General features: G+C 39.7%; 1 protein-coding gene across 1 annotated transcript in view; it reads right to left on the bottom strand.

The window, feature by feature from the left end:
- The window catches only part of LOC143026525 (uncharacterized), a 48,321-nt gene that overhangs the window by 25,967 nt on the left and 3,806 nt on the right, over positions 1–18,548 (bottom strand). Inside the window, exons 2-8 of the mRNA XM_076187071.1 lie at positions 15,704–15,852; positions 15,051–15,179; positions 12,534–13,672; positions 10,462–10,580; positions 8,056–8,240; positions 5,554–5,636; positions 505–661 (exon numbers count right to left, since the gene is read on the bottom strand). Coding sequence (XP_076043186.1) covers positions 505–661; positions 5,554–5,636; positions 8,056–8,240; positions 10,462–10,580; positions 12,534–13,672; positions 15,051–15,179; positions 15,704–15,852 — 1,961 coding nt within the window. The remainder of the gene's footprint in view (positions 1–504; positions 662–5,553; positions 5,637–8,055; positions 8,241–10,461; positions 10,581–12,533; positions 13,673–15,050; positions 15,180–15,703; positions 15,853–18,548) is intronic.

Below are 18,548 nucleotides of genomic sequence, written 5' to 3'. Positions count from 1 at the left end.
TGTTTTTGTTTTGTTATAATTTGTCTGTCTGATTTTCATTTATTATTAGTTATGTCAATTTATTATCATTTACTATTTACCTATTTGTTTGTTATTCAACTATACCAATGCATTTACTTATGTATTTTAATTGTTATTTACATTGTTATAGTTTTAATTTATTATTATTATTATTATTATTATTATTATTTATTTATTTATTTATTTTTTTTTTTTTTATTTTTTTTTTTTTTTGCATCCGACCTAGATATGGATCAAAAGGTCTCCTGTCGGCATGCTTTGCCTTTGTAATCCTTTGTTTCTCTTTTATCTGAACTCCTAGTAGACAAGGGGTCATCCCTGTCCCTGCCCAGAGCCTAGGTCAGAAGTAGCACAGCAAGACATTGCATATCCACTGCAGTATGTATAAAAAATCAAAACTATATAGCAAAATCAGCTTAAAATTTCAGCACTCATAACAAATTAATATCTAAATGAAACCACAACTTTTGAATAAATAATTACCATTGCTAACTGTGTTGGACTGTTCCCAAAATTGGCAACTCGGGCTGCAATCTGAGCCCATGTATCACTATTAACAAATGGGAAGAGATAGGAACAATTGGTGGCAACACCCAACTCCGGAACAGCAATCTTTGGAAGATCAGGCGTGTCTTCGTATCTGTAAAGATAGTAAAATTCCCAAGTTTTCAGTGCATCAATTCATGGCTTTGAAGAAAATGTTACAGAACACAATTCTTTTCACAGCTTATAGTAGTTTTCAGAACAAGGATGGTGGCAGAAGACAGCTAAACTCTTGAAAAAGCAATTCAAACTTACTAATGTCACAGTAAGCTACTGTGGCATGGGCAAAAGATTAAATATTAGTCAGCAAACATCTCCCTGCCAACAATTTTAACTACTTTGATATACACCATATTACATACATACATATACCAAAGGCTTTTTCCCCCTACACGGGGGATAGCCAAGAAGAAAAAGGCATAGAAACCACTCCCACCCATTCCATTTCCTATATATTCCACTCCCCTCCACCCTCCTTATTATCTTGGCACCTCCTGGATGACAGGTCATCCCTGCATCCTGTCCACTGCCCTGGGTCAGAAGCTGTGTCGCAAGACACAGCACATCCACAGCAAAGTTGCTTCATAAATTCGGCGACCCCCCCCCCCTCCATCCCCCCATGCAGAAAAGGAGAAGACGGGGAGAAATCCCAAATGCTAGTTTTCACCTATCTATACACCAAAAGCTTCTTTTCCCTCACATAGGAGGTAGCCAGCCAAATATTTGATAAAAGGTAATATCTGAATAAGAAATGCTTTCCTATGTAATTTATCAAATTTATATTTTCATATAAAGCTACTGATCAGCACTTGGTTATGCAGCAATTATTCAGGTGGTGTATGTGATTTATATAAACAAAAACACAAATCCAATGATAACAATGGGCAATGCAATGGACAACACTAAGTACCAAAGTTGGTCATACTAAACGGGACTGTTACAATGAGTTTACTTTTAAAACGGACTTTGAACAGGTGTCACCTTTCTATTTTCAAACAAGCAAATTTTGTTCTACAATTGTTTACTATACAATCTTTTGCTTTTGTGATTTACAGTTTAACACCCTTTTCACTATGCAAGTATTCTCGAGTAGCGACTAACAAGGGATATATGCAAGTGGTGGTTTTGAAAGACAGATATCACAGAGAATTTTCTCCCTGGGGTTTACCTTCAAAACCTACCAATACCTTCACCTTCATTTGGAGCTTCAGCCCTGAAGGGCTTGCACTTGGTCTTTGGACTGTGTCAAGGAATTCTTTTAAATTTTATCTGTATTTTCACCACTTTTTCACAAAGAGAGAGTTGACAACTAGTGACTGTTCCCTTCCTCTTCAAGCTATTGCTGCTGCTGCTCCTCCTCCTTCTATTGTAACCCAGTGGCAGTGAAAGCCACACACTAATACAACACAGACAATAATTCAATATATTTTTCTCAAGAGAGATCAACGGGATGGCTCAAGAACTGTGCCAGTCTTTCTAGGGCATTGGAATTCCAGTCATGGAAACTCAAGGTAACATTCATTATTACTAATCTTGTGCATGTTCTAAAGACCAGTCACTGGCTCCTCAGGGCCACCTCTCCGTAACCTACCACCTGCATCCCACACCTTAAAGATATACAAGTGAATAGATTACTAAACATATTTTCAAGACCAACAAAGTACATACTAAATACCCCTAGATATAAACGAAGAAGAAGAAGAAGAAGAAGATGTGGTCCAAGACAGATTCATTTAATTTAATATTACTAAAACCATTTACTCTTCCAGTACACATGGGGGAGGGTGGTGACTGGATGGGTGGCTGATAAGCCCTTATTGGATTAAACAGTGGTATCCACAAAAAGAGTAGGTAGAATTCTGGATATCCATGTTCTTTGGGGAGAGAGTGGGGGGAATGTGAGATAATTTTCTAGTGGAAGGTAAGTTGAGAGTGGAGGATAGGTGGAGAAAAAGGAAAAGGGCAGAAGGTAGAGAGGTGAAAATCCATGTGAACAAGTTGCATAAACACGGCAAAGAAAACATGGACTGGAAGTGAAGCGTTTACTCCTGACAAAACATCAGGAATAAACGCTTCACTTCCGGTCCATGTTTCCTTTGCCATGTTTATATTTACCTAGTTGGTGGTGGAAATGTATTTTATGGGACTAGAGCTATGCTCCTTTTGACCCGTTTTTATATCTCTCCACATCCAGTTTGTTTTTGAATTCGTGTATAGTTCTGGCATTAACTGTTTCACTGTTCAATTTATTCCAGACATCAATCACTCTGTGTGGGAAACTGTTCTTTTTCAGATCTCTTCTGTAGCTGTCTCTCTTTAGTTTCTTTGCGTGTCCTCTTGTTTCTCTTTGGTCCCATTTTAATAGATCGATTCTATCAAGAACTTCCATTCCTTTCATAATTCTGAAAATGGTCAACAAATCGCCTCTCTCCCTTCTCTACTCTAACGTTGTCAGTTGTAATTTTTCCAATCTTTGTTCGTATGTCAAATTTGATATAGAGAGGTAGAGAGTTGCTTAGACTAAACTGTTTAAATGAGAAGGACAAGGAACAGGAGTACAAGAAGCAGCAAGAAGTGAGGTGGTGAAGGACAGAGTAGAGGTAGGAGTGGAAGAGGAATGGGGGTTTCAAGGAGGGAGTGACAAGGTGTGCAAAGATGGTATGTGAAACAAGGAGGACAGGAGGGAACAGAAGGAAGGGTGGTGAATGGTGGGATGATGAAATGAAGAAGGTAGTAGAAGAGAAGAAGTGAGCATTCAGGGACTGGTTGCAAAGTAGGGCAAGAGAACCCTATGAAAGGTGCAAAGAAAAAAAGAAGAAAAGAAAAACAAAAGATAAAGGAGGCAAAAAGGAGAGTAGATGTAAAATGGGGGAAGAGTATGATAGAATTTTTTTTAAATAATAAAAAGATATTTTGGAAAGAGAGAGGAAGGGGAGGTGAGTCAAGTACAGAAGAAAAGGTAAAAGTCACAGATGGACAAAAGGGGAAGATGGGCAGAGTATTTTAGAGAACTGCTGCATGTGGAGGTTAGGGAGGGATCAGTGGTAGCAGTGGGAGGTGCTACAAAAATGACGGTAATGAGGGAGGAAAATGGAGGAGAAATGTGACAAGATTAGGTGCACGTAGTTTTGAAAATGATGAGAGCAGGTATGGTACCTGAGTTAGATGGGCATCATGCAGAGTCTGAAGAAGGGAGATACAGTAACAGTAGGCTGGATAGTGAGGTTGTTTAATGAGTATCTAAAAGAGGATAGAGTGCTAGAGGATTGGAGGAGTGCCTGTATAGTTTCACTTTACAAGGGAATAGGGGACAAATGTGAGTGTAGTAATTTCAGAGGGATCAGTTTGTTGAGTATAGTTGGGAAGGCATATGGAAGTTTTAATGGTGAGGATTAAAAGAACAGAGCAAGTAATTGGTGAGAAACAGTGTGGGAAAGATAGGGGTTCTGTGGATCAAATTTTTGTGATAAGGCAGATGTGAGAAACCTTTAGAAAAAGGTAAGGGTGTTTTTTTGGCCTTTATGGATTTGAAAAAGGCTCATGACAGGGTGGACAGAAAGGCACTGTGGGAGGTTTTGCAGATATATGGGATTAGGGAAAGCTGTTAAGGACAGTCAAGAGTTATGAGAGTAGAAGAGCTAGTGTTAGAATTAGAAATGGAGAGAGTGCGTGGTTTGAGGTAAAGGTGGGACTGCATTGTGCACATACATGAGGTGGTGTGGTAGGTATGGGCAAGGGTAATGGGCAGAAGACTAGAGATAGTTAAAAGAAAATGGAAAAAAGTGGGTCAGAAGAGGGATTAAGGGAGTTAATGAAGGAGTTTGGGAGGGTATGAGATAGGAGAGAGTTTAAGGTAAATGTGGGTAAAAGGTGATGAGATATACAAGGAGAGAGGATGGCAGCAAGTTAGAAACAAGTACTAAAGGAGAGAGGTTGGAGGAAGTGGATACCTTTAGGTATTTAGGGTTGCATGTATTTACCTAGTTGTATTATACAGGAAGGGAGCTATGCTCGTGGTGACCCGTCTTTGTATCTTTCAGCATCAAGTTTTTTCTTAAAATCTTGAATAGTATTTGCACACACTGGGAAAGGAATGAGGTAGAAGTAAATTCTAGATTGAGAGAAGCAAGTAAATGCCTTGGGGATTCAAAAATGTCATGAGGGATAGGCATTTGGGAATGGATGTAAAGAGGAGACTATATGAAGGGGTGATTGTACCAATGGCAATGTATGGGGTAGATGTGGAATTTAAGAGAGGCAGAGAGGAAAAGTTTAAATGTGTGTTTGAGATGAAATGTCTGGGAAGTATGGTATGGGTTACAAGGTTGGAGTGTGAAATGAGGAGGTGAAGAGAAGAGCTGGGATGGAAAAGGAGATGGCAGATATAGGGCTGATGAAAGAGTATTGGGATAGTTTGGACACTTGGAAAAAAATGAGTGAAGAATGATAAGTGAAGGTGAGGAGGGCAGAGGTGGAGGGAGTGACCATGAGGGGATGACCAAGGATGAGATGGATGGATACAGTGAAAGGGGTGTTGAGCAAGAAGGGAATGTCTGTTAAGCAAGGAAAGGAGAAAGTAGGATAGGGATGAGTGGAGAATGGTTGTGTATAGATGATTCTGTGATGCAAGGAAGGAAGGAGGTGAGGGATGGGGGTAGAGTTAGGGAGTGGCTGAGGGGATTTCTCCCTGTCTACTCATTTTTCTGCATAATGGAATGGGGGGATGATTAAGTTATGTGGCTTTACTGTGGATGTGCTGTATTTTGGTGCATTCCTTCTGACCCAGTGCAGTGGGTGGGACACAAGGATGACCCATCATCCATGAGGAGCTAAGATGAGGAGGAAAGTGTGGTGGATGGGAGTGGAATTGGTGGAAGTGGATACTTGCCTTTTGACTTAGCTACCTTCCTTGTATGGGGAAAGAAACCTTTGGTATATAGATTTACATACATACATATAGATTTACTATAAAAAAAAGTAATATCCTACCCTCTCTCTGTTGTCATCAGCTTAATGTGAGCTTCACCCCAAGCAAAATAAAGCTGAAGCAAACTGCTACAAATGTCGTTGTCCTGGAATTGGTAAGGCAACAGATATAGTTAATGAAATACATGTCTCCTGTAAAAGTTTTCATTAAATAATATAAACCAATTGGAACTGCTTCCACACCGGGGTACTGACTGTATGGTAACATGCAAAAGCAACATGGGCACCCCAACAGATCAGAGCCATATATCATTTGTCTATGTTACAGGCAAAACCTCTACTTTATGCTTTTCCCTTGAAACTATCTTTTACCACATCTATTACTCTTCTGGATCCCCTATGTGTGTGTGTAAGTGTGTTGGGGTGGGGGATTCTGCTATTGTATTTTCCATGTAAGATTGTACGATGTCTTGATGTCTAAGGTACCAAGTGCCCTTGGAGAATCAAGGGGTATCACTAGAATAACTGTATCAAACCAAAGACTGTACTGTTAAACTCAGTCAAGAGCTTTTACCAACAAAATTCATGAATGTCAATTTGAGCTATATGAGCTTGTGGCACTCTTCCCTGATATTGATCCTACTCATAGAGTTGTCAGTACAAGAGATAATCCTTGATAGAGGAGATAATAGGGATGCCTACAGAATCTGTGGGTGGAGCAATTTGACTGCATCTGTCTAGAGTGGTTTGGAGTGAGAAGAGTAGATGCATGGGAACTTGCTCAGACAGACTAAGGAGACTGGCAATGGCATATGAGTGAAGCAATGCATTCCCTGGTGTATGGTCTCAACTAATGATGATGATGATTGTTTGTGAGGTGCAGTAGTATGTGGTGTTTTGTGTCTTCTATGTGGTGGTTGCACCTGGGACAGTTTGAATCTGTAGCCAGGCCTATTCTGTGTTGGTACTGTTTCAATGCTGAATGGTGTCCTGAGTGCAATTGTGCCAGTGTGGTTCTTTTCAGGTGTAAAAGGGATTTTTTTCTGTGGGTCCTATGTCTGGGAGTTGTTGTTGTTGTTGTTGTTGTCGTTCCCTAGACTGTCTGTCCGAGCAGTCCCGTCTCCCCAAGGAATGCTACTGCTGAAACTGGGTTTTCCCACAAATCCTTTATAGAGTGTATGTTGTGTTGTTTGCGTGCATGATTGTGTATAATGCAGTCTTCCATTATGTGTTGTATGGTATGGGGTGAACAGCAGCAACCACCCCTGGCCATCAGCTCTACGCAGGTGGCACCGATCCCCAAGGGGAGTTGTTGTTGGAGTATTGAGTTTGGTAGTCTGTCTTTAAGAGCTTGTGTAATGATTTGAGTGTGTAGGTGTTTTTGTGTAGTATACTTGGTGGAGGGGAGTGGAGTGTATTTAGGAATGAAATGGGTGGGAATGGTTTTTATGCCTTTCTCTTTTTGGCTACCTCCCTTGTAAGGGGGAAAAAGCCTTGGTATATGTATGTATGTATAGTTGGTAGGTTGTTACAGATGTTTGAGTAGTATGCTGGTGGTATGGTTTATATGTTTCATTCTGTTGGTGGTGATTGTGAAGTGTTGTGCCAAAAGTGTAATGTGTTCAGGGTTCTGACATAGAATTGTGTTCCTGTCATTTTCATGTGGTGTTCGATGGGGGAGAACTTTGGTTTCGGTATGCAAATGTCCAATTGTTGGGGACTGTGCTGTGGGGGAATAGTCGAGAGTGGTTCCTATGAATTGCTTGTAGATAATTATTAAGTTTCTTTCAGTCATTCACAGTCAGTGCTTGCAATGGATTTAGGAAAGTTTGTTCTATTGTTAATTTTTGTTGTCAGGTCTTCGATATGTGGGTTGAGTGTTATATAAGTATCATATGTGTGGCCTAGAATTTTAAGGTTCTTTACCAATGGAAGGATTTGGCCACTCCAGTTGACTACAGGGTGTGGTTTTTTGATTCATAGTTGTCTGGTGTAAGTAGCATAACTGTTGATTTCTGGGGGGAGGCTTCCATTCTGTTATTTTTGAGCCAGTGTATCAATTTGTTTAAGTAGTTCATCTGCATATGAGAGAACAATGATGCTTTGTTCTTGTTCTGGAGCTGAGGAATAACTCATTAAGAGATAGAACAGTTATGGTGAAATTATTGCACCCACAGGGACTCCACTGCCTTTTGGTACCTGAGACTTGCTTGTTTTGTAATATTCTGCAATGTCTTCTTGTCAATGTTATGAATGTCTGTCCTAATGATCTTCTTGAATAGTACGGGTGTGGGGACTTTGTCAAATGCTTTGTTTATATATTGATGGTAACCATAACTGTTCTTTGTGGCGGGGCTTTTTGAATGAATCCTTCCAATACTTGTTGTGTGATGTGTGACTGCATATAACCAATGGTATAGGTATTTTACAAATAATATAAGAATTCTACAAATCAACTATCTAATCTTTTAATATATTTCATGGTAAAATATCTATAAAATAAATATGTATTTCATGTAAAACACAAAGTCAAGTTCTTGGAGTGCAGTAAAATAAATATCTTACATGAGGATGTGACAACATTGCTGTGAGGATTGGTGGAGTTGCCTTAGGTCCAGTGCGTACCATCAGGTTCCCTAATCGTACTGGCATGCCAACTACTTCCACCACATTCATCAGAGGACTTGTTTGCAAGAAATGTGCCATCAGGTAGGCAACTAAGCTTCCATATTTGACTTGACCTGCATCACCTGCCAAGAAAATAATACAATATAAACCAATTATTTGGTAGTAAGACACAAGAAAACTACCAAATTAATAGGACTAATAACACTAATTACTACAGTTTCACTGACTAAAAAGTCCACAGCAGCAAGTAAAAGTCCCATAGACTTCTCTGAGAAGAATTGCTAAACTGTTGCATGGACATTCCACACCCAACCCCAGTGTAAAACAAACCAAAATTCACTCTTCCACAATATTTCAACTTCCTTCCATCTATGTATCTATTCTATATACCAAGGGCGTTATAAGGGAGGTTCTCAAGTCAAAGGCATGCACCCACTCCTATCCACCACCCTTGTTTCACTCTCATCTTAGCTTCTTGTGGATGAAGGGTCAGGTCCTCATACAAATCCCAAATACAAGACCCAACACATATACACACTCTCCAATGCAACAAATGCCACTCATGGGCCTACTTGATAATAGCTGTTGCTTTGCATTTCACTGACTTGAAATCCACAGCCCCACAGTGATGGGCAAAGGTTTTCAGGCAACAATTCCCAGATACAGTAAGTCCTCCTTATAGAGTAATTCTTTATCCTGTAAATTCACAGTTACGGTATTTGGTAATTACTACCCTCGATTCTATTTACGGTATGAAAAATTCACAGATACGGTATCCGCTAGATATTTTGAAGAAGAAAGAGCAGGGAGAAGGTACATCTGCCATATCCTATTATTACATGTTATAATGGGTTCGGTATATGGTAATTTCAATTTGCGGTAAGGTTTTCAGGAACGCATATGTACCATATGACGAGGACTTACTGTACAAGCCCACCATAAAGAAAATCCTCCCACACCTTACAAGAACCATACTGGTATGCCTTCACTCAGCAAACTGAACAGTAAGAGTGAAATTATTGCACCTTGAGGGACTCTTTTTATTTTTTTTTATAATCTGATCAAATCTCAGGTGTAAAAACCTGAGAATTGGTTGTTTTACTTTAGTCTACACTGTCTTCCTGCTATAAAATTGGTTAACCCCTTCTTATCCTTGTTATGCATATCCGTTTCAATGATCTTTTTGGATAATGTATCTGACCCAGGGCAGTGGGCCTAACCCATGAAAGACCTGTCATCTGTGAGGAGTTAAGATGTGAGGGGGAAAAGGGTGGTGGATTGGAGTGGAGTGGATTGGAGTGGAGTGGGTGGGAATGAAATGGGTTGGAGTTGGTATATACCTTTTGACTTGGCTACCTCCCTGGTAAGGGGGGGGGGAGCCCTTTGTATATAGATAGATGTACCTGACCCAGGTGGTGGGAAGGAGACAGGGATGACCCTTCATCCATGAGGAGCTAAGATGAGAGAGGGGATAGGGTGTTGGATGGGAATGGAATGGGTAGGAGTGGGCACATGCCTTGACTGGCTACCTCCTTTATAAGGGGGAAAGACGTCCTTGGTATACAGATAGACAGATACATGTGCCTGGGGATCTTTTCAAAAGTTTTGTTTATATCTAGAACAACCATAACTGCTCTTTCTGATGGGGATTCTTTTTTACTGAATCCCTCGAGCATCTATTGTGTGATATTTGTGAGAAAAGTGCTGGTAGCATGGCCTTCCTTGAAACCATATACATTGGGGGAGGTATGCATTTTTTACTTGATTCCCGTTGCTATCAACCTTTCCATTAGCTTGGGTATTGTGGATAATAATGAGATTGGACAGACTACATCACAATCAGAGAAAGCAAAATGCAATATAAAGGTGGAGTCATCAACCAATCAATCTGATGACCTAGGTTTTTCTTGCAGGATATATACAGCCTCCAGGTAAGTGGCCAAACCCATTGTTTCAGCCTCTATGCCACTCAGAGAAGAGATTTTGTGCTTCACCATTCCCAATCCTAATACAAGCTCTGCTACTTATAAAACAGTACCAATACAAAATAGGACTGGCCACAGAATCAAAATACTCCAGATGTAATCATCATGCAAAAGACAGAACACTATCCAATACTACCCTACTCTCACCTCATCAACACAATATCTCTTCTGTGAGTGACTTGTGGATCAATCCTGTGGATGTTCTTGGTTACCCAAGACCTGTGGGTTTCATATGTGAGAGACCTAGGGGCAATGGATAGATTGATACTACTTGAATAGCGCTACTAACACCAACAAAGTTCTTTGCAGAAACAAAAGGCAGGACAGGGATAAGAATACCCAAACATAATATACACACCTTCCTGGGTTGCAGTTTCCTCATAGTTGGAATTAAGGTGATGAAGGATAGTGTTCCATAGTTGAAGAACCTGCTGATGACCCATTACGCTCACCTGCTGTGACAGACGACTTAGAAACCTGAAAGTATACATTGTAATAGATTTTCTGCATATTTTTTTTTGAAATAGAAGACCAACTGACACTGGATCAATCAATTTTCAACAACTGTCTATTGCAACACCTCGCTTTCATCTCATTTAGCTTTTTTTTTTTTTTAATTCCAGTTCTCACTCAGTTTTTTTCCCCAAAACAATGCTTACAAGCTCTGTTAACTTAAAAACCAGCATGAAAGTATTCTCTTACAGCATACCTGGGATTTTCAGCAAACAACTTCACTATGTAAAAACCTGTGATGTGAATGCACTAAGTAATTGACTAAATACACTTGAGTTTATGGATATACATACACATACCAAGGGCTTTTTCCCTCTTACATGGGAGTCAAAGTCAAATGGCATAATTCCACTCCCACCTACTCTACTCCCATTCATCACCCCCTCCCTCCCTCCCTCTTTTCTTGGCTCCTCCTGGATGATGGGTCATCCCTGCATCTCACCCATTGCCCTGGGTCAGAAGCAATGCAGCAAGACACAGCATATCCATAGCAAGGCCACTTCATTTAATCAGTGACCCTCTCCCCCTTCCATCCCCTCATGCAGAAAAAGAAAAGACTGGGAGAAATCTCATGGTAGAGATAAGTAGATTACTCTGAGCAGTGGGTTGAAGAGGTTACTCTCAAGGACAATTGTGCCTCTGAGTCTCTATTCCTTCAACTACTTTGGTCACCACCACTTGAAGGTTCAACTAGTTAATTCATCTATACAACAAAGTCCCCCAAGGAGCAGTACTATCACAAATCCTTTTTAATTTTTATATTCATGACTTTCCCACAACACCAAAGTTCTCACATATACAAATGATTAAGCAATAATAGTACATCACCTCACCTACAAGTTGCCAAAACCACTCAAATTTGACCCCAATGACCTTGAATTATTGCTGACATATAACAGAATGTCTCCATCCCCCTCACAAGTCCTTAATAACACTGGTTACTCCTGACTAACATGAATCAAAGAATCCAACTGTCAAATTCAATGGCCAACCTTTCCTGCTGGACAAAAACCAATACCTGACTTCCCACTTCACACACATATGACATTCACTCTCCAAATAAAAGAACTTATAGCAAAGGGAAATAAGGAACTGGATGAGCTAAGAACACTTGCAGATACAGAATTTGGACAAAAGAAATATTTATCATTACAAAAACAATTTAGATGGAGCACAACTGACTATGCTACCACAGTATGGTATCCAATAATTCAGAAAACAAGACAACATACAAACAATACAAAAACAAGCCTTAAGAATAGTAAATGGTATCTGGTAGCTCTAAAACCACCTATGTGTCTCTATATACCAATAAAAGAATTCCTGTTGAAGTCTAAATCGGACTGGAAACTAGAAATCCCTCAAGGGGTCATGTCCCCTTCAGCCCCCGATGGGCTGAGAGAATGGTGATGTCACAGCAATGGAGACAACTGATTGGCTGAGAGTGGTGACATCATTACAACTGAGATGACTGATTGGCTGAAGGTGCCTGCGAGCAAAACAAGCTCACATGAAGTGCCAAGCCCCCGCACAGCAGGGTTGGGCACAGCCCGTTGCTCACATATACAAAAAGGCTTTTTCCCCCTCACAAGGGAAGTAGCCATCAAAGCCATGCACCCTCCCTCCACCTATCCCACACACATTTGTTTCCCTCCTCTCACTACTTTAAACATTCTCACAGCAAGATAACACAGACAATAGTCCAAAGAGTCTTCTTAGAGAGATCTGTGGGAGGCCTAGAGGAGCATTACCAACCATTGGCTGAGTTTTCAACTCAGTGAAACTCGAGGCAACAATTACTGACCTATTTTGACCTACTATTCTGCTCAGAATTAAATGATTCTCTAACTGAAGTCTTAAAACAGGATAACTGACAAAATCAACACCTTAAAAGGTGTAATTTAAAAGCTGTCTTACCTTGGGGGTAGCAAGAAGTCTGTTTTTGCAGGTCCTGGAACAACATGTACTGCTTCCAACTTTGATTTATTTTCTTGCAGAGACATGAGAATCACAGAATACAGCTTGGGAACAAGTCTTAAACGAACATACACATCAAGAATATCACACAAGAGACTATCAAAAGAATCATACATTGCATCTGTCTTTTCACAGAGCAAAACAACAGAAAAAAAATTACTGATCTGCTCTATGATTATCATTGGGCTATAAGCAAGAGCGTTTTGTACACAACCATAGCCATGAACAGTGACAGGAGGCCTTTTTATGAATACTGACAACATCCCTTTCAACCATACATTAAGACTAACACCATTAATTTCTGTTGTAACATCTATCTTTGCCTCCCTAGCAATTGAAAGAACAGAAGATAGCAGGGTTTCCTGTACATCTGGTTCTAATCTTTCTTGGGAACTTAACTGATTTCCTGCTAAACTATTGTTATCAACACAAATATGATTTTCATCTACTGATGCAAATCCCAGAATATGGCAGACAGCAACAAACATCTGGTACTGTAGCACAGCTTCCTGTTTATATCTATGAACAAAATTACCATAGACTAAGTTTAAAAGGCAAATGACAGTCTCAGCATCTTCACTTGTAACAGCTGATATTATCAAAGTCAACAACTTTTGCATAGCCCTTGGTAATAATTTCTTGGATTCTTTACAAAGTATGGTACCTAGCATTGTAGAGTACAAATTTTTAACATCCTTATTAAAAAGATGAGAGGCTAAGACCCTCTCAATTTCATCAATCAACTTCTTGGCAACATTTGTCTTTTCTACATTTAATTTAGATATAAGCTTAGCAGCCTGCAGAAGCAAATGCTCGACAACAATCTCTATTGCTTTAGAGCCTTGACCATGTAGGTGACTGTCTACATCTTTCACTAAAGTCTGTGCCAAAATCATATTCTCATCACACAAATTTTCATCATATATCCAAAGGAAGACTGAAGATGTGATTGTTGGAGAGAACTGTGGAGTGAGCAAATGTGAGAGATGTGGAGATGCAGCTAGGACACCACATACTCCAACTGCCTTCTCCCTCACACTATGTGATACTCCTTTGTCCCTGATGGTGCACGCAAGAGTCTGAAACGTTAACAAAATCACATCAAAAATCTATATTTTGGAAACATTTAGTACAGTAATCCTTTGTTATAATGTAATACTGACTGATGGAAAGAATGGTGTAGGTGTGTAATTTGACTCGTGCCATCTCTCTAGGCAGAGTGCAGCCTTACACTACTAATTCCACAGCATGTCTGATATTTCCGACTTGTCTGAATTGGCTACCTCCCTTTAACCCCTTCCATACGGTGCCGCACACGTAGGCGTCATGGACTTAGATCTCGGTGGCAGCAGCCAATGCCAGCCGTACGACGTGTCGTAATAATACTCGCATCATAAAATATAGTCACCGCTTATATTGATCGTTCTCTCTTCACCCGTGAATTCTGATAACCATAGAAAATGCGATTACAAAAGAATTAGAAAGAATGTCATTATGGAGGGGCGACTACAATATATATAATCAAGACGCCGATATGGCAGCCTCGCGAATACACTCGCTCCCCATGACGCCTACGTGTGCGGCACCGTATGGAAGGGGTTAAAAGGGGGAAGAAGCCTTTGATATTTAGATATATATTTCATAAAGTCTAATATAATAAATATTAAATGTATAGGATAGAAAACAATTTGAGAAATTCACAGTATTGAATAGGGAAGAGGTATTAGATTCACTGCCATATGCTTCTTCCTTCCATCCCTTCATTCAAACTGTTAGAATAAGCATCCAACAGATGACCTGTCCACCGTTGACATGGATCAGCTGCATGGCAGGGATGTCAATGCAATTATATTGTACAGGGCAGTGTTACCTATAAACTGCTTACATACTCATGACTTTTTTTTCTACTTTTCTTACTACAATTCTTTGCCCATCAATCAATCAATTGTTGCCTCAATTTTCACTATGTGGATATCTTGCAGCCCTAAAGTGGCTGGCAATGGTCCTCAGAACCTCTAACATATCTCTCTGTGAAGGAACTTTGAACTGTTGCTTGTGCAGTATCAATGTGGGACTGTTTCTACATCACCAGCTATAAATGGTATGGAGAGGGGGAAAAATCACCAGTTGTCAGCTCTCCATGTTTGAAAAAGCATAAGAAATACAGCTGAAATTAAAATAGAGAGATCTCAGGCCAAATCCAGAGACTGAGAAGGTGAGGGGATTGATGGATTCTGAAAATGGACAGTTTTGTTGTCCATCTTACATGACCATCACACATAGGTACCCACCATTAGTCACTCTCTCCCCATGACTTTCAGCCCCATGATGCAATTGACAAAATTTACTTCAATAGTGCTGAATCATTTGAAACAGTAGACAGCATCAGACTGAAGGGATTTAGCCTACTATTGGCTGAAAGGCGGTACACTGGAGAGATTCATCATGGTGACTTACCTGTATAAAACTTGAAGTAATTGGGCACAACCACCTGTTTAATATCAGACTTTCAAAACGCTGAGATGACAGGATCTTTTTTAGTGTTCCCCAAATCTTCTCCACTTCTTCACTTGTAAAAGTGTTAATCTGCAACATTCAAAATTACAAACTTAATATACTTCTTGGTACTATTCCTATTTTTTCTTCTTAGATATAGAATAACCATATCAACATCACACAACCACATTCACCTCAGACCATTCATTCTCCCTTTCTGACCTTAACACATGCTCTTCTCCTCATATAAAAACACTGAACTCCATTCAACACAATTGCATTTTCTTGGAGGAGGAGTAAAAGTAAAATAATCACACATTTTTCATCAATAACTAAAAGATAGACTTATTTAAATTACAATTCAAGTCAATTATTTAAATCTTCTATCTCTAAAGGTTTACTATCCTATTGTGGGAATCAGAAATTGAACATTAATACTATTTATCTACCTATCTATATACTAGGGGTTTCTTCTCCCTAAATAATATCATAACATTAATACATTAATTATAACATCAATACATTATATCTAAATGTTCCTCTATTTCAAGATACAACCAGTGAAATTCTAATACCCCATAGATGCACGAGACATTATTCTGTTTCTTATATACCTTTTTAGAAATAGCCAACTGTGTGAGCCATGTGATCACAACATCTTCCTTCTGTGGAGGAGGAATATTCAAAGGTGCAAAGAAAGCATTGCTGGCACCATCAAGACGTTTGAGTAATGAATCCTTCCCCTCCAGATACAATGACAAACCTAAAATCAAAGATAATTATTAATAACGTCATTTTTTCTCTGCAACTATTCTGTCACAGAAACAAATACATCATATAGTCTAAATTATTCAAAACTGAATAAAACATTAATTTTTGTTCTGAGTGTATCTCATCCAACTATCATGTGATGGTGATCTATTGAAGTCATAAAACAAAATGTACTTAGGGTCTCATAACAAAATGAACTCCCCATGACAATTTCATAAACCTGCTGGCCACATGGGTTAGTGTTGCTACTTGCAACAGATGTCGAGATGACAGCAATATGAACCCAACCATAAGTAAGTTAGACCAATGGCATGGTTCATTAGATCCCATGCTAAAAATTCCTCTGTATGGGGCACTGCCCTAGTCTTCTGATGGGAGAGTTGTGCAACATTAAACCAAACAATATTTTGAAGTAAATGTGGACAAAAGTAAGGTGATCAGATGTACAAGGAGTGACACTGATGGTGGGTTGAAGGTGAGTTTAAAGGTTGAGAAGTTGAAAGAAGTGGAGTTTTAAATATCTGGGGTCACATGTAGCAGGGAATAATGGAATGGAGGTGAAGGTAAAAGTGAATCATATGGGTACAGGAAGCAAGTAAATATTTGAGAGGAATGAAAAATGTTATACCGTAAATAGGCATCTAGGGATGCGGCCTACAAAGTGAAGACTGTGTGAAGGAGCGACTGTGCCCACACCACTGTCTGGAGTGAACACTTTGAATCTGAATGAGGCAGAAAGGAAGAGCCTAAACATGGTTAAGATGAAGTTTTTAAGAAGTTTGGTGTGTGTTACAGAGATAGTAAGAAATGTGAATGTGAGGCAGAGAACAGGATAGGAAATAGAGTTGCCAAATCAGGTTGATTAGAAATACAGAGATGTTTAAGGCACATGGAGAGAAAGAGTGTGGAAAACGTAAGTACAGTAAATGGAGGGAACATGTGAAGACCAAGTATGAGATGAATGAACAAGTGAAAGGGGCACTGAATGTAAGTGGAATGTCTGTTGAGTAAAGAAGAAAGAGCAAAAGACAGGAATGAACAGAGGAAGACTGTAAATAGAAGAAGAAATGATGTCATCTAAAGTATTTTTCTTCTTGTCTATTCTGTCAATTTCTTAAGTTCTTGAATAGAAGGAGGGCGTCACCATATAATGAAGCTATCTATGTATATACCAAGAGCTTTTTCCCCCTTATAAGGAAGGTAGCCAAGTCAAAGACACATACCTGCTTCCACCCATTCCACTCCCCTCTACTACCCTTTCCATCATCTCATCTTGGCTCCTAATGGATGACGGGTTAAAAAATCTACATTGGCCAGGGGTCCAGGGGCAGAGGCCCTGGTGGGGGTCAGGGGGCTGCGGGACTAGGCTGAGTCCCTGGGCTGAACCGCTGGTAAACAAACGCATGCAAGCGGCCAAAATAAAATCTGCCCCAGTCATCACCCTGCTATACGTACATGTGCGCACCACACCACGAAATGCTACACAAAACGAATCACTTGTGGGCCAGCACAAAATAAACAGCTTACACACAGGTACAGCCGACATATGAATCGCCCAAAACTTCACATCAACCAAAAATTATTCGACCAAATTTTTTTTCTTTTTAATAGGAACGTTTATTACAATTGGGAATTAATGACAAAAAATTGATATCACTGTTAGGAAAAGAAAAAAAATCGGAAATCCAATTTAAATTGGAAGAATATCATGCCTGCCTCATGCAGAAATAGAAAAGACTGGGAGAATTCCCTTTGGGCTGCATCAAAATATCATTCACACAGAAGCACCTCCTAACCCCCCCCCCCATTCCCTTCCTTGCATAACACTATTATCTACAAAATCACTCTCAACTCATCCCTATCTCCTGTCTTCTCCTTTCCTTGCTAATTAGACATTCCTCTCTTGATACCCCCTTCACCCCATCCTTCCATCTCATCCTCGGTCGTCCCCTCAGTTCACTCCCTCCACCTCTGCCTTCCACAACTCTTTTACTAATACAGTGAACCAGAGGGGCTAAACTAGATCCGGTTGTTGAGCACTGCTGTAAAGGTACTGGTTCTTCCTGCATTGCCTCTGATCTCACAAGTGTGGTGGGGGTTGAGATGACCCTTCATCCACCAGGTACCAAGATGGAAAGGACAATGAGTGGGTTTTTAGATGTGTGTGGGTTGGGTGTAGGGTGAATATATAAATTACTTTTACTGATCCATCCACTTATAGGGCAAAATGGGCTTTTGGTATATGTATGTACCAGTGCTTTGAATAATCTAAAATGAAAATGGTACTCCAATTCAAGTCATTAGTAAGTTACTATAAGTATCAAAGATAAACCATAATTACAACCAATTATATAATCTTAATGTATACATGTTCTAAAAACATCCACTGAATACTTATTTTGTACACCTCCATATTATCTTCCATTTATGTATTAATCATAAGAGTAGGGACTAATGATGGGCACCTATTAGTGTGTATCCTGCTAGATGGATATCAGAAGGAATAATTTCCCTACCACCCACCTTCCATTCTATGAACACCTGGAGATGCAACCCCAAGGGTTGGTCAGTCTCTGGACCAAGCCAAAGACTTCTTTCTATCAAATTTCAACAGGATATCCTTCACCTTTTTACACAAGGAAAGCAGACAACCAGCAACTGCTCACTTCCCACTACCATAAGCTGGTT

Source organism: Oratosquilla oratoria, chromosome 6 (genome assembly GCF_046742065.1).
Source record: "Oratosquilla oratoria isolate Oo_2021 chromosome 6, ASM4674206v1, whole genome shotgun sequence".
Taxonomy (NCBI): domain Eukaryota; kingdom Metazoa; phylum Arthropoda; class Malacostraca; order Stomatopoda; family Squillidae; genus Oratosquilla; species Oratosquilla oratoria.
Note: the sequence above shows the minus strand (reverse complement) of the source record. Positions and strands in the feature narration are given on the sequence as shown.